Here is a 21,168-nt window from a genome sequence, read left to right as displayed (position 1 = left end):
GTTACCAGATTCTGGTGGAGAAATGGAAGAAAACAGTTAATGGTCATACAAAGAATTTCTGAACTTATGGAGAGTGTGAATCTGTAAGGACTCTGCAAGTGTGCCATCTTCAGATCCTCAGATTCCTGAGACACATGTCCAAGAACTGTCGTGGTTTTACCCCGGCTGAGAGCCGAGATCCAAGCAGCTGCCTGCTCTTTAAAGGAAAAGAGCAGGGGAAGAGGTGGGGGAAGAAGGGTGAGGCAAGGGAAGGGAAAAGGAAGGGGCAAATAACAACCCCAAAACCAAGAAACCAAAAGCCTGTGGGTTGGGGTAAGGATAGGTTACTAGAATAGCAGAAAGATACAATATAACAATGCTAACAGGACTTTAGAGCAAAAAAATCTATGAAACTGTTGATACACAATGCAGTTTCTCACCAAACCCACAGCTCAGGCCGTGCCACCCAGAGCCGTCCCGGAACCCGACTGTCTCCTAAAACCGTGTGTCCTGGACCCGTCCCCTCCTCCTCCCACCAGCCCCCCTTTATACTGAGCAGGACGTAATTGGCATGGAATACTCTCTTTGGCCAGTTTGGGTCACCTGTCCTGGCTTCTCCCCTCCTTTCTCATGAATAGAGAAATATGAAGAGCTGAGAAAGTCCTTGACTGTCTGACAGCAACTAAAACCATCAGGGTGTTATCAGCACGGCTTTCATTTTAACACCCAAACACAGCATTCCATCCGCTGCTACAAAAGAAGTTAACTCCATCCTGACCAAAACCAGGACAAGAACCCACAAAGATCACACTAAAGAGGCCTGTGTACTACTGTTCAGTTTGAATAATCACATGCCCATCCAAGACAACTTGTCTGTTCAAGATGGACTGTCCTCCTCTTGGACGCTATTTGATGTCTCCTCCCAGCCCTGCTGTACCAGTCTGATAACACCATGACTTTGAAGGGCTGCCTAGTCTTTAGCCAAAGCCCCATTCTGAGCATTCATGAGAAGATCAAAGTTAGCATCAGGGATCATGTTGGGCAGAGCATACTTACACAGCTTTATGTTCTTGTCAGACAGAGGTGAAACACAGCAGGATTCTTTCAAAAACTGTTATGTGCCAGTTGTGAACGAACAGAGAAAGGCACAATGCTGGAAATACTACTGGCAGAAAGCTTTAGCTTTCTTGACCATTGTTTCATGTTACATAAAGGAGAATGATTGCTCTGAAGATAGGAAGACCTACTGCTTTTCCCTTTTGTCATTATTAGTATAGACATACCCTACGGGGCAAAGAGATGTCAGAATATTGGCAGTCACTAAAGGAGAAAGATAGAGAACACAGCAAGAGATTCAACTAGGTAGATGCAATGGTCTTGAAATATCAATGCCTTGGAAAGATGTCATCTAAAAACAGGCACGAAGTTCCACTAAGGACAAGAAAATAGAAGGCAAAAATAAAAGTCAGAAAATTGTAGACTAAAACTGAATTAAAAGTAATGGCCAAGAAGAAAAGGTCCCGTGAACGCTAGAATCAAGATGTGGGAGGAAACCCCAAAATTTTATTTAAGGAGAAAGATAATAGCTAACTTATTTCTAGAATCACAGAATAGCTGAGGTTGGAAAGAACCTCTGGATGTCACCTTGTCCAACCACCTGCTCAACCTGGGCCACCTAGAGCCAGTTGCCCAGGACAGGTCTAGATGGCTTCAGAATATCTCCCAGGATATCCACAAATTCTGTTTTTCAACACCTTCTCTTCTGCATACTTGGTGAAAAAGAAAAAAGTTATCTGTGCTAGTCTTCACAAAGTTACTTTTAACAAGTAATAATTGCTTGAACAAGAACAGCAAAAAACTACTGGAACACTAAAGAATAGTAAAGTAAGTTGCATGCATTAATTACCCTTGAATTGATTTCATTAAGCTGTGAAACCAAATGTATTGACTTTACCTCAATATTAATTCAAGTGTTCTTGAATTATATTTGAACTGTTAAAAATTAATGTTTTAAACAGATTGGGAAAGTCCCAGAGGGTTAGTGAAGAACATCCTTCAAGTTATCTTTAGGAAAAGGCAGATCTGTGGACTAATGGAACACTTCACCTAACTTTACTTCACAAGAATCTACAAAGGCAAATTATTAAACAATCAGGATCAAAACAGTAAATATTAAGAAATATGATAAAGCAATAAAATGGCCCACATGGAGATATCTAGGACAAATGATGCAAGTTGATCTGATACCTGGTCTCTGAGCAACCCGGTCTAGTTGAAGGTGTCCCTGCCCGTTGCAGGGGGTTGAGCTGGATGACCTTTAGAAGTCCCTTTGAACCCAAACCATTTTATGATTTTATAATCCTTCTCTGACAGGGGTACAGGCTTAATGAAAACAGAGAGCCAGCTGAGGTGATGCACTTTGACATGATCCCATAAAGCAATTTTAGCAGATGACAGAAATATGGTCTAGTTGAAAACGTGACAAGATTGTTTTCATTGGTGAAAATTTGTAACCAACAGGTCCTTGGTGATAGAGTATGAACATGAAAAGACACTTCAAATACCCTCCTGCAGGGCTCTGGTTAAAAAAGGGCATCAGAGAAAAGAGGGAGTCTCTTACTTCAGGTATGATGATGTGAAGAATACAAAATCCATGATCATAAAAATAACTGTTTACATTAAAATAAAAATTTACAGTGGGAAAGACAGAAATTTATTGTATATATTCTATATTCTCTTATTACAGCTGCTGGAATTGGGTGGTTGCCCTCCCACGAGCCCTGACCTCTCCAAAATTTCCATCTCAGACACAGTAATGTTACAGAGCCTTTCTCTCAAAAGCCCCGGTGCTGGGTATTGGTAAAGGAAAGGCAACAGCACTATACAAAAAACAGTGAGCACTTTTTGGAGGCCACAGAAAACTCTACAACATATATCGCTCCTGCACAGAAGTTACCCAAGTATTGCAACCATTCAGTGATGACCAGGGATCACAGGAAACTGAGACAAGTCATCACCTTTGAATGAAGTATCTTCCAGCTGCTTTACACTTCAAAAGGGTTTCCAAACTCCCTGCAGGCTGTGCTTGTTTTATTTACTCAAACAGAAAGACAGCGCTTTCAAAAGTGAGTATTACAGGATGTTAACAACTGTTTTGATTAAATTTCATTATCATTAAAAATTTAAAAGTTCGTTTTGGCACAGCCAGTAATGCAGATGAGCTAACAGTTAATTTCTTCATTCAAACAAGACGTAGTGTAACACTTAATTACCAGCTGCTGCATCCAAAGACAGTGTACAACCACAAACACCAGCCTGAGGATTCCAACTCCTATGCCAAGCAGACAAAATGCTTTTAGTTTACAACTGTTACAACTCAGCTGGAATATGTGATCACCTAAACTTCAAAAAAAGGTGCAGAACGTTACAACACCTCTTCCCATGAACATGCGCTGGACAAATTACAAATACCAGTTTAACTGCAGACTAGTATTTTTATCTTTGCTATTAGATTCAAACTGGTTTTACCAGGCAGAACTCGGTTCTGAGTTCAGAGGTATTTGCTTAATGGTGGACACAAATGCTGATGGAGGAATGAGATAGAAATGCACCACAAAAACCTTTTAATAGCCAACTAAAATATGCTTTAAGTATCTATGTTATTATTTGTTTTTTATTGTAATAGAGCTAGTTTACTGTGCTGGTTTTGATCGGGACAGGGTTAGTTTTCCACATATTAGCTGGTACAGGGCTTTGTTTTGCATTTATGCAGAAAACAGAGCTGATAACACAAAGATGGTTTTGTCACTGCTGAGCAGTGCTCACAGAGCCAAGGCCTTTTCTCCTCCTCACACCACCCCACCACTGAGCAGGCTGGGAGGGGCACAAGGATTTGGGAGGGGATACAGCTGGGACAGCTGACCCCAACTGACCCAAGGGATATCCTATATCATACAGCATCATGCTCAGCATGCAGAGCTGGGGGGAGAAGGAAGAAATGTTTGGAGTGATGGCGTTTGTCTTCCCAAGTCACTGTTAGGTGCCACGGAGCCCTGCTTTCCTGGGGATGGCTGAACACCTGTCTGCCCATGGGAAGTGGGGAATGAATCCCTTGTCGTGCTTTGCTTGTCTGTGCAGCTTTTGCTTTACCTATTGAACTGTCTTTATCTCAATCCATCAGTTTTCTCACTTTTACCCTTCCAGTTCTCTCCTGCATCCTACTGCAGGGGACTAAGCAAGCAGCTGTGTGGGGCTGAGCTGCTGACCAGGGTCAAACCATGACATTTACCTACACGACATGACTTAGTCTCATACTAAGTCAGAAAACATACATAATTTAGAGACAAATTATAGGTAAGTGAAAATTGGGAAATAACAGCACACCTACAGCTAACTTGCATTATGTACTATTTGGAAATACAAGCATATTCATTTAGTGTCTCCAGGATTAAGATAATTACATAATTTTTTGCAGTGCCCTGAAACAAACTCTTTAATAGTCAGAACTCTTGTTATAGTCAAACCTGAATGTCACATCCTTGGAAGAGTTATGTGTAGTTCTGCAGAATCCATAAAAATAGACACATTCTATGTAAGCAATGTAACATTAGATATTCCAAATTACCAATTTCATGACAGGTATTTTTCATCTGAATGCACAATACAAATTTAAGGTAATCATGACAAAGTAAGATGCTCTACTTCCTCAGTAGGGGTTCAGACAGCTGTTCAGACTCTCCAGTTCTCATGAGTTAAAAATAACTTACCTCACTCCAGTTGCCTACTATCCAGTAGGCATCACCATGCAAATTGTTGGGTGTTATTAGGAGGCTGTTTGGTGTGACACTTGTCAAAATCCCCTCAGATATTGCACTTTGGTTTCTGAGACTATGCTCCAGACCTGACGACTGTGTGCCGGAGGTTATGGAGTCAGGTGGCTTTGTGTCTCTTTTCCCATCAATCTGGTCTATTGGTACATCAACAAACACTGTGGGCCTTACTGTAACCAAAGCTTGTGGGGTAGTTACTTCTACAGTTGGTACATCAACTTGCAGACTGATATAGTTTGCTGTTGTTGGAAATGCCAACCCTTGTTCTGCTCTGCTAAGAGGGAGGAGCGTAGAAGGTTCTGGGTGATGAGATGCTATGGGGGGCTGAGAAGTCACACCCTCATTTTGAAGGACAGGAGAGCTGCTATAGAGGGTTACGCTCCTGGTTCTGATTTCAGAATTGAGTTCTGTGCTGTAAATGAGATCAGTTGGTTTCTCACTGCCTCCAACTGCCCCATCAATATCATCAGATTCTTCAGTTAAATAATCATAGCCGGAAGTTACTTCTGGACTATTGGTGAAAGAGGAGACAGGATCATTCTCACTTCTCTGCACTTCACCCTCTACAGTTGAAACTGGCTCACTTTCAGAAACATTTTCAGGATGCCTTATAATTTCAGTAGTTAAGCTGTGCTGAAAAGGCCATGAAGTAGTATTTTGGTGTGAATTAATTTCAGTAGAAACAACTGAGTAATTGTAAACATCATTTGGCCCAGTAAAGTTATTTTGTAATATTTTGTTGGCTGTTCCTTCTTTTACTGAGGTATTACCGAAATCAGAAGATGTGGGCAAACAGGGAGTTACACTTTCAGGCCTAGGTGGTGGTGTTGTTGTATGGGACCTTGGGCTTGGCATGAGTATTCTTGGAGGAGGAGTCTGTTCAGGGTTAGTACTTGTTTTTCTGATTATAATCTTGCCTCTTCTGGGTGCCAGTGGAGGTATCAAAAATCTTCCAGCAGAAGGACATTGCTGGAGACCACACAAGGCCTTGGAGTTTGGTCTCTTGGAAGCATCACATGGCTCATCATTATTTTTGGCACAAGTGACACGACGAGTCCTTATTCCACCACCACAAGTAACTGTACACTGCAAAAGAAACAGAATTTATGTATTTCCCTATGGATTCTGTTGCACGTACCAACAAAAAAAAAAGTTATCAAATGGCACCTGCTTAGAATACAGAAGCATCAGTATAAATAATCAGTAGCAGCAGCTCCTTTCCCTGAGGAGCAAGCCCTTCATTCTAGTGATGTTCTGCTATCACTGAGCTCTTTCCAGGTTTTAGAACAGTAAATGTCACCTTGGGGAAACAGCAGTGAAAAAAAAAGACTAAATGATGAAGACAAAATATGAAAGTAATATGCTAGAATTTTATTTCTTCAGTGAATCACAGTAGTTGTTTAGCCAATACCTTTTCTATCAGGGTTATAAAAAACAGACTAAAATCTTGCCATCAAAAGCATATCTGACTGGCTCAGTGCTGGTTACTCAGAGTCCCAAAACCCCGCTGTGATCATCCATGCAGCTCACAGATCTTTGTTGACTTTATGAAGTGGATTTTTTGTTCAGTCTTGGTGCAACAACCACATGCTACCAGGGCTGTTAGCATGTGTCTCCTAATTATCATCTACTGAAAGTAATTAACCTATCTGGCTTCTACTTAAATCGAAACACTTGTGTACAAAGGGTGCTGGAAGCTAAGGAGACACAGATTTTTTGTAATTTTTGGTTGTTTTCTCTTCATCCTCAGCCCCAGAGGTACAACCCATGTCTTCAGCAGCTGTTTCTCTGCTGACGACTTTCTGAAATTTCAATACACTTCTCTGGTTTGATGCAGTAAGAGTAGATGACTGGGAATGAATGGAGGTGTTACATACAACTTAATGGAAGAAGCCTTCCTAGGATGAGAGGGAGCCTGGTCAGTTAATTCAGCTGGGTCAACACAAAGCGATGAAAACCTCTGATGGCAGCACTGTTCATCTACCTGGAACATTTAACCCTTTTTAGAACTAGTGTAGGTCATGGGGCAGTAGGAACACCAGTGACCTTGTGTTACAAGGCTCACTCTGTCATTAACAGCTGTAAAACACCATGAGTTCTGCATCAACAGGAGCAGGGAGGAAAACTCATTAGCTATTGTCTGTCCCCTCTGCACTGCCAGCTGTACGGTACGTTTAAAGCACACAGAACTATGCAAGTTTACATCAGCTGCTGAAATTATTTGGTAAAGGATTTTGCTTACTGAGGAAGGCAACAACTACCAGCATGAAGTTGTTGCTTACACAGAAATGTAACACACTTATTTTGTCAGACTTTGCCACTGGAACGACTTAGATTAGTATTCACATGAGTTAAAAGGAACATCCAACCTCATTATGTTTTTGAGGTAATGGTTGTCTCCCACAATTAGCTTTGGAAGTCTCTGCTTTAGATTACAAACATGTACTGTAAAGATACTTCAGTGCAGATGCAACGCTCTGTCCTCATTATCTGTCTAATTAACTATGTTTGGTTTAGAAGACACGGAGTGATTTTCTAACAGCCAAATAAATTCAGAACAAAAGGCGTTTTTGCCTGTGTAAAATCATTCACCAGTAAAGAAGATTCTACAGTTTCAAGTCTCCTGAAAATCCTGTCATTTGTGCAGGAGACACAGCCTGTCCCTACACTCCCTCCCTAATTTCTACAGGTGTAGTTTTGTCAGTAACTTGCAAATATAATCCAACAACACACGAGCACCAGTTGTATTCTGTAAAACAGTTCATTTCTATATAGTTGCACTGCCAGCGATGCAATGTCTGTCTGTTTTTTTCACAGGCAGTTAAAACATGGTGGCTACTCAATTCCAAAAGCAATTAACAATCAGTGATGAAGGTTTGTGAGCAGCATAAAATGAATTAATATTGTCACAAAATTTTATCAGTACTTTACCTGAATCTGTTCTCAAACACAATGGTGAGTTTGGTAATAAAAAAAAAACAACAGGGAAAGAAGGGAGAGTTTTTGAGAAGGGAGTAGAATAGAGTGGAACAGACTATTTCATTTGGAAAGGACCTACAATGATCACCTATCCCAACTGCCTAACCACCTCAGCACTGAGCAAAAGTTAAACGTGTGGCTAAGGGCATTCTCCAGATGCCTCACAAACCAACAGCTTTGGGCACTGATCATCTCTCTGGAAAGCCTGTTCCAGTGTGTGACCCCCTCTGGGTAAAGAAATGCTTCCTCATGTACTGTCTGAACCTCCCCTGTGCAGCTCTGAGCCATTACCATGGGTCCCAGGGAGAAAGCCCAGCACCTCCCTCTCTATATCCCCTCCTCAGGAAGCTGCAGAGAGCCACGGGGTCACCCCTCAGCCTCCTTCTCTCCCAGCTAGACAAGCCCAGAGTCCTCAGCTGCTCCCCACAGTCATTCCCTCCAGCCGTCTCACAACTTTGTTCTCTCCTCTGGACACATTCAAGGACCTTCACGTCCTTCTTGAGCGGTGGGGCCCAGCACTGCACCCCTCACTCCAGGTGAGGCTGCTCCACCGCTGCTTACCGTGGGACAGTCCCCTCTTTTGGCCAGCTGGGTCTGCTGTGTTTCATGCCCCCAGGATGGGGTTTGCCCTCTGGGGTGCCAGGGCACAGACCTTGGCTGCTGCCCAGATCCCCTTCTGCAGGGCAGCTCTCCAGCCACTCCTCTCCCCCTCTACACTTGTGCCAACATTACTCCATCTGAATCCAGGTTGAATTTCACTCCATTAATCACAGACCAACGCTGCAATCTATCCAGATCCTGCTGCAAGGCCCCTGGTCCCTGGGAGAGTCAACAGCACCTCTCAGTTGGTATCTTTATGAAACTTGCTAACAGTGCATCAACTCCTGCATCCAGATCATTGGTCTTGGCAGTTCTAAAAAACTTAAAATATTTAATTTTTATTGGCACATGAAATGGAAAGTATTTATTGTGCATTTGTTGTCCTAGTTGTCAGCTACACTGATAGCTAAACTACTTCTTTATGAGGTGAATTATGAGGAAGTTGTCCTGCGACAGAAGCAAAATAAAATAATTTTAAAATTTCACATGACTCAGAACTTACTTCTCCCCACTCCAGAAGAAATATCTTGGTGCACTTTTAGTTTTCATGGAGAAGTACGCTGCTCCACACGTTGGGGACCCTAAACATGCCTTTCAGTTGAAAGTGGAGTTGTGAAGCGCCTGTAGATACCATCATCTTAATCTAAAGTAAGCTAAGAAGTATGAGGTTCTTCCACAGATTAAAATCTATGAAAAACACATCACATGTGTCCCCTACTAAGAGTAACAAACATTGCAGAATATGTTGCAGTATATTAAAAAGTTTTGCATACTGCACATTCCGCAGATCGTCAGCTGCCAGTGAAATAACTGCACAATATTTAACTAACTCCTAAACGCTACACAGGTATTCTAGTGATTGTTAGGGATTCAGATTAATACTAGAAGTAAAAAGCTTGCATGTTGCAGCAAATGAGAAGAGAAGAATGTAGAGAATGTAAAAATGCTATGTAGGTCTTCAGGCATGACACAGAGCTTGCCCCGATTTGGTCCACAGCAGTAGTAGGGCTTTTTAGCACGCAAATATGCTCTGTTCTAAAGTGCTCAGCAAGCCCAACCCCTAGAAATAGTAAACACACAACATCTGCTGAGGTCTTTAGCAAACAGGGCAGCTTTACTTCTTCTGCACAAAGGATTTGTGAAGACATGTTAAGAAAGAAACCCTCACAATTAAAAAGAAAAGGCTGAAAAGCAGGTAATTGGACCTCTCTGCTGACGATACTAGGTAATTTTGACAAAAATGTTCCCTGTTACAGTTGACATGAATTTACCTCAGTCCAGTTGCTCACTGTCCAGTCAGATGGGCACAAGACATCTCTGTTGCATGACAGATGGGTCTTTGGTTTAAGTAGGTGCTGGCACTCTGTGACAGCCAGAGCCTGCTCATCAGATCCCACTGTCTGGATGCAAAGTACAGTGCGCTTCTTCTGGCCTGTGGGGCCACAGGTGGTCGAACATTTCTGCCATTCTCCTGCCCACCATCTGAAGAACAGGGGGGTAAGAAACAACAGAAAACAATACACCATAAGCACATTGGGGAAAAAAATCCACAACTACAAGAAAAAGAATGTTTCAGGTATATGTTTTTCATATTAAGTCCAGATCACTCAACCTTTCCTATCTGCCCCGTGCTCCAGCACCAGTCACTCAAAGATGCTGACTCCCAGACAGCAGTAGGCAGCAAGTATTACGTTTCTACAATGTGCAAGTATCCACTGGGTAGATGGGTCTTTCAGAGACAAAATGAGGAACTGCTAGCTAGCTTAGCAAGCTATTTTGCTCCATCCTATTGGTTATCTGCCTACTGCTACCTCAGTACAGAGTTAACAAATGAGAATCACAAGAGTCTGTAATGACAGCCCAGAGGTGGAGAAGATCCCTGCACACGTGCCTGTACAGCCACAAACTCTCAAACTGGCTCTGCTGTGACCTCCAGATAGGGAAGCAGCACAGCACACAACCCCAAACACCAAGTTACTCAGAGCTATGATGCACAACCCACCTGGGAGCCGTGACCTGCAGTGCTGTACCTCTGGGTCTAGTCTCTGCGCCTGCACTAGACTGGACTTTTCTGTACTTTGTTCCTTCATGAAGTAAAAACAAGCCCCTTATGTGTCTCTCTCCTGATTAAAGATGGTCATATGTACCGTGCTATGCAGTGTTCCACGGAATTAAAGATATTTCCACTAGTGTAGTATTTTCCAGTGAGAAGGAAGTTTACCATGAGAGCTGTCCCCTTTATATTTGGTTTACCTTAGCCTTTGTCCAGCTTCATCCACCTGTTCCTTATCATGCTGACCCAGAGTGGATCACTACTTGTACACGTGCCTTTCATAATAAAAGAGGGGGGAGGGGCAAAAAATTCTAAGTTTCTACTATTTGAGAAGTGTTGGCATCAACTATGACATTTGTGTAATGATTTACCTTTATACTTAAAAGTCTTTATCCTTCCAGTTTAGCACGATCTAGGTAATAAAACTGCTCCAAGCTATCTATAAAAATTTGGCCCAGCTGTGAACTCCAGGTCACAAGAGCTCCTAGACAACATTGTTTGTTCCTGAGTTTTGAAGCAGGTCATGAAAACCAAACAGGGATACATTTAGAAAACACCTTTCTAGACAGAAAGGGAGAAAAAATGGTTTTGGCTTGAAATCAAGACCATCCTATTGTATTTTTTCCCTTTTAAGGTCAATGAACTTAGAGGAAACTAATCCCATTCTGATAAATACATCCAAATTCAACATCCGGTTTTATAACACTTTTTGCTCCTTGCTTTGTCTCCCATCTTACTGGATTTCTGGCTTCTTCAGTTTGATGGCAATCCCTCTTCCCTTTCCCCTGCAGCTTCCACGTTCCTTCTCTGAAATTAATTTATTCTCCAGTTTACAAATGAGCTGTCACTGACGTGGAAGGCACTGATATCTATTCCTAATCATTAAAAAAAAATACTCAGAGCAATCAAGCTATGCACACAGCTCATTTGTGCAACCATCTGGTCCTCTCTGGGGTACCTACACCTACCTTCCTTCTCTTTGGTTATGTTTCCATACCTCATTTCCTTTTAAATTACCTTAGAAGCCTTTTGGGGCACAGACTATTTTGTTACATGCTCTAGAATGCAGCCCACTGCCACCACGGCCCTGCATGACGCCTCTGGACACTGTCGTTACAAAAGAACAAATTATTTTTCTCCTTCTCCTGCCTTCCTTTGGACGGTTTCTTGCTCTTCCAGGCTTGTGCAAACAACAAAGGAAAACTAACAGGTGGTTAAAGAGAAAAAGCTAGCACGCCTCAGTGGAGCACAGCAATAAAAAAGAGAAAAATATATTATCACAACTGAATCAAGCCATTTCAGGGTTGTTTTCATCTCTTGCATCCTCTTTCCAATTTTATCATCTCTAGTATCTTGTAAATTGCTGTCACTTCAGCACAAATGCAACCTGAAGTATGTGAATTGCCCTGTTAATTGTAATGGAACAACATCACATATTTCCAGCTATAGGGATGCTAAGCTGACACCCCCTCCTTCACCATTTTCAGATGGCTCTGAGTGAGGGTTCAGCAGTTTGCAAGTTTAAATACCAAACTCCGAGCAATAAATTACCAGAGCTTACTACAGAACATATCTAGATCAGCAATGGTATGTGATTAATTACTGCACGCAAAATATTTTTAAGAAGTCATGGAAGAAAGTACTGTGATCCAAAGTCAGGAAATCCCAGAATTAAGATTTTATCCTACAGCACCTTCATGATAAATCTTAAATTACATTTAGTCATGTAACTTTTTCTATATCCCACAGAATCCTTCCTCATTCAGTGCAGGTAACAGATGGTACAGGTGAGCAAAGCAGTTAATTGCCCAGCAGCCATACTTCAAAAAACTTGTTCTGACTGAAAGTTTACTCTTATCAGTAACTGGAGGTTTTGATGGTAGATTTTCCATATTTGCATTCTAGGGTACATGTACGTGCCTTAAACACTCAAGCATGAGAAACTGAGGATTTCTGAACTGTGGCATCCCAGCCAAAAGCAAAAAAAAAAAAAAAAGGCGAAAGAAGGACAGCAGAAAATGTACCAGGTCCTGGGCCACACAGAAGGAAGCAGCACCTGAGAGACTGTTTTGCCAAACACCGCTTATCTTGGAGCTCATGCTGTCTCTTTACACTGCAGAGGCATAACCACAACTGGAGGTGATATGCAGAATTAACATAGCAATTTGAGAACTAAAAATGCAACTTCCACACTGAAGTGACCAAGCTGCTGGACCTCCCAAATGTAAGCTAGAATGGGGGCTTACAGATAGAGCTTCGGGCAGGTTATAGACAAGGCTTTCTTTAGGTCACATGTACAGAGAGACACCTGGCAAAGGAAAAGATAGGGGAAAGAAAACTCAGAGAGAGCTGTGGTGAGAGATTGGGATGAGGTGGTGGAAACTGAAGGCTGATGGGAGGCACCACCCAGTATGTGCTCCTAGCTCCATTTTCTGATGGCATTTATCACTACAACCCCCAAGTGGCTCTTAAAGATCGATGTATCACCTGGTCCTGCAAAGTGACAGGACTGGCCATTTCCACAGGCCAGCACAGCATGGAGAGATTGTGGTAACAAACAAAAAGGTGAGCAAGCAAAAATCCATCATTTTGGTAATTCATTTATGCAAGCATTAATTTTCCTGAGGCTGTTGAGTTAGAAAGCAGTCTGTGTGGCACACCCTCAGTCAGTCTTCAGCTGCAGCTGTGAGTGCTCAGCTCTTCTGCAATCCAGCCTAAGACAGAGGTAGGGAGAAGATCTAATTCCTTCAGGTGGCATCCAGCTGCCTTAAATGAGACCTATCTCTTTTCCTCCCACACTGAGTTGACAACATCTGTAACAATTAAAGTGGGGCCCAACAGCCTTGCCCATTAGACAGTCCTCATCTATAGCTAGATGATGTGTGCTGAATGAGGTGTGGATCCTGTTGAAAAAGTGGTAGCACAGGATTTTGGAACCCAAGTTTGCTATTCACACCTATGGGGCTGGATGTTCCCTCCCACTATATTGTATCAGACGTAAAGGAAGACTACGTATTTGTATAGCATCAAGCACAGCAGATGCCCTCAGGGCACTGATCTTCACTCTGTGTATTATAATAAAAACAGTATCCCCTTTTCCTATTGTGCTGTAGGAGTCCACTAAGCAGTCTGGAAGGACAACACAGTAACAGCAGATAAAACCAAGATTCCAAATACTTGTAAAATAACCTATTTGTGGCTGCTCTATTCAAGTGGGTAGTCAGGTTAAGAGGAGTCCTGGCAATTTTACTTACAGGGGAGAGCAAAACTTTTATTCACAACACTGTAAGTAGTTAAAATCTCACTCTTTTTCTTCAAATACTATCTATAGATTTTTATTATTAACACCCGTGTTGCTAAATGCCTGCCTTCCAAGGAACCGTGTAACTGTAAACCATATTTCATGCCATAATGTGGAAAAAACCACGTATTTTGCTACAGTTTCACTGCACTCCTGCTAAGCAGTATCATTTAGGTTTTACGTGAGCAGCTGTATGACGTTTTAACTTTCAACTGTTCAGTCATCTTTACTTTGTTCTGCATCAGCAAATGGCATACATGTATTACAACATTTTTTAATATTTTGCTTTGCTCCAGATTCTTTTCGTAGAAACTGTGGGAAAAATAAATGCAGACCAAACCAGCAAACAAAAAAGAATGTTAAGACTTGGACTTCTCAGAGGCCTGTCATTTAAACAGTTTATAATTAACTTCTTGAAATGGGTTAATGAGATAGGATCTGGTTTGTGAGAGTCACAAATACTACATTAATGTTATTATTTGTCTGTAGTTACTGTTTGATAGATTATCTTAACTCTGATTTAGTGGTCTGGTGGCTAGTTTCATGGTAGCATGTTTTCCTTCTGTGGAATTTAGCAGATTAAGGGAGATAACCTCCTTCTTGTTTAAGATAGGATGTTCCCATAAAGAAACTGGTTTACAATTGGGAAGCATGAGATCACCTAACAGTTTGAGTCCTATCAAAGGTCCACAGTTCTAGCACAGAATTTTGCCACCTCTCTGTAGAGAACACTTGTTCTTCAGCAGCTTCACATGAACTGCCAGTTGTGCTACATTGTGCCAAACAGGTCAGTCACATCTTCCTCCACCATTCATATTTTCTTTAGTACATCAGTGCACTAAGGACTTCCTCTGGTTTAACCCTAGCCAGCAATCACACTCCATGCAGCCACTCACTCCCCGCCTGGTGGGACTGGGGAGGGGATAGGAAGGGTGGAAGTGAGAAAACTCATGGGCTGTGGTGAAGACAGCTGAATAAGTAAAGCAAAAGCTGCACACACAATCAAAGCAAGACAAGGTACTATCTCCCCACTTCCCATGGGCAGGGAGGTGTTAAGCCATCCCCAGGAAAGCAGGGATTCATCATGCCAATGGTGACTTGGGAAGACAAACGGCATCCCTCTGAATGTTCCCCCCCTTCCTCCTTCTCCCCCCAGCTCTGTATGCTGAGCATGATGCTGTATGGTATGGGATATCCCTTGGGTCAGCTGGGTCAGCTGTCCTGGCTGTGTCCTCTCTCAGCTCCTTGCGCCGACCCAGCCTACTTGCTGGTGAGGTGGTGTGAGGAGCAAAGCAGGCCTTGGCTCTGTGAGCACTGCTCAGCAGTGACAAAACCATCTCTGTGTTATCAGCTCTGTTTTCTGCACAAATGCAAAACAAAGCCCTGTAACAGCCAATATAAGGAAAATTAATAATCCCAGCCAAAACCAGCACAGTACTGTTTTCCATTTCAGATGGAGACTAGCTGTCTGGATTGCAGGTGACACATATGCCATGAAAAATAAATACAAACTCAATGCGCTGCTGGTACTACAGCCTCAAAGGTCAGATCTACCAAATGAAGGGTTTGTGAAGTACAGAATCCATTCTTCACTACCATCTCTTCCAAGAGACTAACTCAGGGCCACAAGCAGAATCTAGTGAGAGGCAGGTTCAAAATAATTAAGAGGAGATGGTGCTTCATACAGTAACCATTAGTGGAGCTTCTTGCAGAGGAAGTTGTGTATGACAGATGTTTTATGATTCTGCAGAGGGAGGCTGGAAAAAAATCTTGGAACAGAGCTTCATAGGAGGTTACTGATTAGACAACCATAAAAACCTCCGGAAATGGAGCAGTTCATCCTGCAAACTATCCTGCTCAAGCACACAGAAAGTACAGAGGTGACTGCTGACAGCCAACATGGCTTCACTAAAGGTAAATCATGCCTGACAAATTTGGTGGCCCTCTAGGATTGGGTTGCTGCACTTGTAGGTAAGGGAAGAGTGACGGACGTCATCTGCCTGGACTTGTGCAAAGCATGTGGCACTGTCCTGCACAACATCCTTGTCTCCACTTTGCAGAGAGATGGATTTGATGGATGGGCAATTCAGTCCACTGGCTACACAGTCATACTCAAAGAGTTGCAGTCAGTGTCTCAATGTCCAAATCAAGGGAAGAAATGCTGTGCAGAGAGACCTTGGCAAGTTTGAAAGGTGTACCCATGTGAACTGCATGAAGTTCAACAAGGCCAAGTGCAAGGTCCTGCACATGGGGTTGTGCAATCCCAAGCACAGCCACAGGCAGGGTGAAGAACAGATTGAGAGTAGCCCTGAAGTGGATGACTTGGGGTGTTGGTGGAGGAGAAGCTCAATGTAAGCCAGCAGAATGCACTTGCAGCCCAGAAAGCTGACCATATCCTGGGCTGTATCAAAACCAGCATGACCAGCTGGTCAAGGGAGGGGATTCTCCCCCTCTGCTCTCCTCTGGTGAGACCTAACCTGCAGTACTTTGTCCTGCTCTGGTGTCTCCAGGACAAGAAAGCCATGGAGCTGTTGCAGCAAGTCCAGAGGAGGCCATAAATGTGGAACTGTAGATTAGAACCGTAATGGTTCTAATGTGACATAATTCTATAGTCTGCCCAACAAGGCACAAATCCCGCTCTCTCACTTTCAAGATCAGGTCTAAATAAAGCAGTGACTTAGAACAACTGGGATGAATTGAGTTAATTTGGAACTCTGGAATAAATAGCACAGTTTATTTGTGCTATAAATAAAACAACTTCTCCATGCACATTGGTAGCCTCAGCTCTTCACTAGTCAACTAGTTAGTAAGTTTGATCTACTGTCAACTGATTTCCTAGCAATCTACAAAGAATTATGAAATGCTGCTGGTTTATGCTTTTAACACTCATTTAGAGAGGCTGCAAACACAAAGATGTAATTCCCAGAGGAGGCACCATATACTGTTGTGTAGATACTTGGAAACAACTAATAAAACCAACAGCCATGCACAATTTTTTTAAAGCCTCATGAAATTCGCTGTTGGCAAGTGTAATGTGATACACTTTACAGGAATCATTGGAATTACTTCAATTTGATTCTGATTTAACTGGAATTACAAGAGAAAGACTGCTTTACCATTATGTACAGCATGATAAACCATTTCCAAAAACAATGAAAGACAAAAGCAAGATGTTACAGTACCGAAAGCATGAAACTAAACCCAATATCAATCTCTTCTGGCCAAACTGTGCCTAATTCACAAGCCCCCAGTTTTACTTTCAGCTGTAAAACTGTGGTCAGTCTTCCTGACCTTAATTAAACTGGTAGAACAGAAAAACCAGAAATGAAGAGGAATTTAAATAATGTTATAGGAATGGAAAAAATTGTTTCCATGTGATGACAGAATGAAGAAATCTGTAGTCCACTGAAAGGAAAACGTAACAAAGAGTGTGATAGAAAGATGCCAGATAAGTGCTATAAAGAAGGTACCATAATTAGAGTTATAAAAATGGGCATTTCTACCCATCCTCCCTCACAAAAAGGGCACAGGGATATCAAAAAATGAAATGAAAAACAGCATCAAAAACCCTCTCTGTGAGTTAGTTTTCAGAACACATGGTAACACATTATCACTCATCCTAAGACAGGAATATATGATTTTTAAAATAAGTAGGAAATTACAGTTTTCAGGCACACCTGCACCTAAAATGAACAAGAAGAGTATCTATACAGATGAGTGCACAATCTCTGCAGCTCCCAGCACAGACTGGCCAGTCACCTGCACTGGAAACCTCTTAGGGCAGCTTGCTCCTAATTTCTAGTTCTTTACAGAGAGAGTGGTGAGGGGCTGGAACAGGCTGCCCAGAGAGGTGGTGGATGCCCCGTCCCTGGAGGTGTTCAAGGCCAGGTTGGATGGGGCCCTGGGCAACCTTGTGTAGCTCCAGGCCTGGAGGCTGGTGCCCTTGGGGTCCCTGCCAACCCAGACCATTCTATGTTTCTATGATTCTCCATGACTGGGTTTCTACCATCTTGCTCAGAAATGCTTGCGAGCTCTCACCGTGGCAGGCTGCAGGTGCCACACTGATCTGCTATTAGAAGCAGCATCTTTCTTTGAATAATGGTGCTATTTAACACTGCCAGAGCCCACTCAGAGTCTGTTACCTGGGTGGACAGTCCTTCTCGTAGCACTTCTTCTGTCGCCCGTTTGGCTGCGTTGCTGGGTCGCAGAAGGAGTTCTTGATCGCTCCGCCTCCCTTCCGCGTGCAGTGGGCAACCTGGCGCCGCACCCCTGGCAAAGAGAGAGGAAAAAAGGGAGAGTAATCCCGGTAGGTTGGGGATGAGCTGCAGAAGTCTGTTAGGATGGTGAGTATACACTGTTCATTCTCCACAGAGCACAGTAACAGCTGTGAAAGCCAGTTCTGCTGAATGTCTGAGCTGTATCAGGTATGGGCATCCTTTAATCAGACTGAAAAGGTGTAATGCAGAGCTCCTTTGGGTCAGATAGCTCAAGCAACACATTAGAAAGCATTTTCCTTAATCTCAGTTCAGTTGCCACCTCAAAAAGGGCTCCTGCAGGCCCTGAAGCAGTTTTAGAGGGGCTGTGAATGGTTCTTGGATTACTCACAGGTAAGAGGCAACACAGCAGTGTCAGGCTATTCACAGCCAGGGTATTTTTCTTGATCTTTTCTTTGTACTTCTGGGAAGGCTGTTTAAGTAGAATACAAACTGGATTGTACTAGCAAAACTATAACCCTGTGACTCTTAATGCTGAATTCCACTTCTAAGAAGTTTCGGTACAAACCTTGTTTTAAAAAAGAATGATGCCATAACATCAGGGAGAAAACATCCTGTTTTCTGAAAAATTGCCCAAGATAAAAGTTAACTTTCACAAGAAGCTGGAGGGGGGACAACCTGGACAGCTGACCCAAAGCAGCCAAAGGGGTACTCCACACCATATGACATCATGCTCAGTATACAAACGGGGCTGGCTGGGGAAGAGGGGTCACTGCTTGGGGATGAGACAGGCATTGAGCTTTGGGGTGGTGACATAATGGCATTGTGTATATTGTAAATGGCATTGTGTATACTCTGAATTGCACTTTGTATATTCTAAATATTGGCTTTTTCCTCTCCATGCTGTCCCTTATCCCAACCCATAAGTTTTGCCTTTATTCTTCCCATCCCACAGGGGATGCAGGGGGGTGCAGAGGAGTGAGCGATGGTCTGCATGGGGCTCAGCTGCTGGCTGGGGCTGAACCACCACAATAACTACTGCAAAGCAAAACACTCACCACAAGAGGCAAGATGTGAGACACAGAGACATCTCATAGATACAATCTGCGTTATTTCCCAACAGTTCCACTTAAAAAAGCTCCCACTGACTTAATAAAAAGGAACACAAACCAACTACTGCATTACTCTACCTAGTGCCAATCTAAAGAAAGCCAGTTTCCAGACCCTGCCTCTCACAGTTTTGCAATAATTTAAGGTAGGTCCTGTGCTGCAAACCCAGTGTAAAGTAGATATGACAACATTACAGTTTGAAAGGTTACAGCTAGGCTGATGCAGAAACACCACAATAGTAGCATTAGACCTACACAAATCCTGGGGACAGGCAAAGAGTGAAGAAACCTTGTTTATTAACTCTCATTAAATTAACTGTTCTATTAATTCACTGCAATTAATATGCAGCCAGTAGGTCACTGTCTCTCTGTGACTTTTAGCCTTCTGGGAAGCAAAGGCTCTATCCGAACTGCTGCTATGGTGTAAAGGTTGTTAAGCTATTTTGCAGTCAGGGAGTTGAGCTTTTCCTAGCTCAGACCCTTTATAGCTAGCTGGGGAAACTACTTGGAAGACAAGAACAGTAATCCATAGAAAATAATACTTGGAAAATGTGAAACTATTCCTCTATGCAACATATACTTATGTTCCTCTATACAGCATGTCCCCATATATTACAATTAAACATATTTCTTAAAATTTCATGCTAGCATTATGGCTATCTTGCTTTAAGCACTTTTACAGCATTTACTTTTTTGTTTCCTCTCAAAAAATTAACAATATACTTAAATAAAAACTCCAAAATACCAATACTCCAACACTAAGAAATCCAAAGCTAGCAACAGAGGTAACTGAGCACAGACTGCATGTGTGAATGGGAAGTCTGCAGTCAGATATTACTGAAAAAGGGTTTCCACAACACAAGGAAATTAAAAACTTTCTATACCCATTTGGGTCATTCCACAGAAGCAGATGGAACCATGTATCTCTGTGACACCTTAAGACATCAGGTCTGTGACACTGTGAGGAAAATACTCTAGCTTCTAGACTATTTTCAGATTTGTGACTGAGACATAAGACAATACTGACAACAGCATGGGATTTGGTGACTGATTTTGCTCCTCCAGTCATACAGCAAAGTTGATTTTCTGGAACAAGGATTACTTTATCTTAGAAGGGAGGATCACATGACCGCAGCCCTGTCACCCCACTAATGCTCTTTGCAGAAGTATTCAAGCTCCTAGGTACATGATGTGAAGTAGCTGCATGACTCTGGAGCATGGCTGGATGTGGCTCTCCTGTCCCTCAGGGACTTCAAGCAGCAGAAATATTTGTGGTCCAATGCAGGTTTCCCAGGGAGCAGTGCTCTGTTTGATGCTATGAAAGACGTAACTGGAATAGTTAGGAACCTTCCTGAAAACAAAGCAGTTCTTAGAAATATGTTTCGGTCCCTTTCAAAACCATGGTAATTTGTTGCTACAAATGCAAATAGGCAAACCCTTTTCCTTTGATAAAATTTTCAGTGTCATTTCAGCTGCTGTAATTCACTTCAAAACTACTATAAACCTTTGCAAAACTTTTGTTTTGAGGCTGTGTGTTCCCATAAAACATGTGCTGATCTCTGGCATAAATAACCTAATTTATTTGAGAAAAACATTTTTGTCACAGAAGTTATATGAACTCCCACTGTAACTTCAGAATCTGGAAAGTTCTGGAATGGATGCATCTATCTAAAGAACCCATAAATGCACAGCTTTTTCATCATGACTATGAATAGTTCAATTCCAAAACTTGAAGGAATCCTATTATGCATATACTTACATGCACATATTAAGGTTTACATATAATGACTTAATGCAATAGAGTTGGTTTTTTTAAGCTTGAGCAAGTTAAGCTACAAAAAACTGCAAAAATAGAAAACTAGTCACCTCAAGCTGACCCTGCCCTACCAAACATTTTCACAGTTACATACTTACATGTGTAATAACCTATTCAAGTCACAGATTAAAAATTCTGAATATATCTTAAAACTCAGCAAAACTGGAAACCTAAACACTATTTGTACAGGGCTCTCTCTGTGAGGATGAGTAACTGTTCTTCCTTTACTCCCCTCTGACCTCAGTGCTAACCAGTACATGCTGACAACTTTTGTTGGCTGTATTCATC

The 21,168-nt window shown here is 42.3% G+C and overlaps 1 protein-coding gene across 1 annotated transcript in view; it reads right to left on the bottom strand.

Annotated features, from left to right (window-relative positions):
* The window catches only part of ADAMTS12 (ADAM metallopeptidase with thrombospondin type 1 motif 12), a gene marked incomplete at both ends in the record, with an annotated part of 171,682 nt that overhangs the window by 9,307 nt on the left and 141,207 nt on the right, over positions 1-21,168 (bottom strand). Inside the window, 3 exons of the mRNA XM_084278939.1 lie at positions 4,746-5,894; positions 9,659-9,869; positions 17,884-18,010. Of these exons, the coding sequence (XP_084135065.1) occupies positions 4,746-5,894; positions 9,659-9,869; positions 17,884-18,010 (1,487 nt within the window). The remainder of the gene's footprint in view (positions 1-4,745; positions 5,895-9,658; positions 9,870-17,883; positions 18,011-21,168) is intronic.

This window comes from Gallinula chloropus (genome assembly GCF_964237585.1).
Source record: "Gallinula chloropus genome assembly, chromosome: Z".
NCBI classification, from domain to species: Eukaryota; Metazoa; Chordata; class Aves; order Gruiformes; family Rallidae; genus Gallinula; species Gallinula chloropus.
This window is presented reverse-complemented; position numbering and strand designations above follow the sequence as displayed.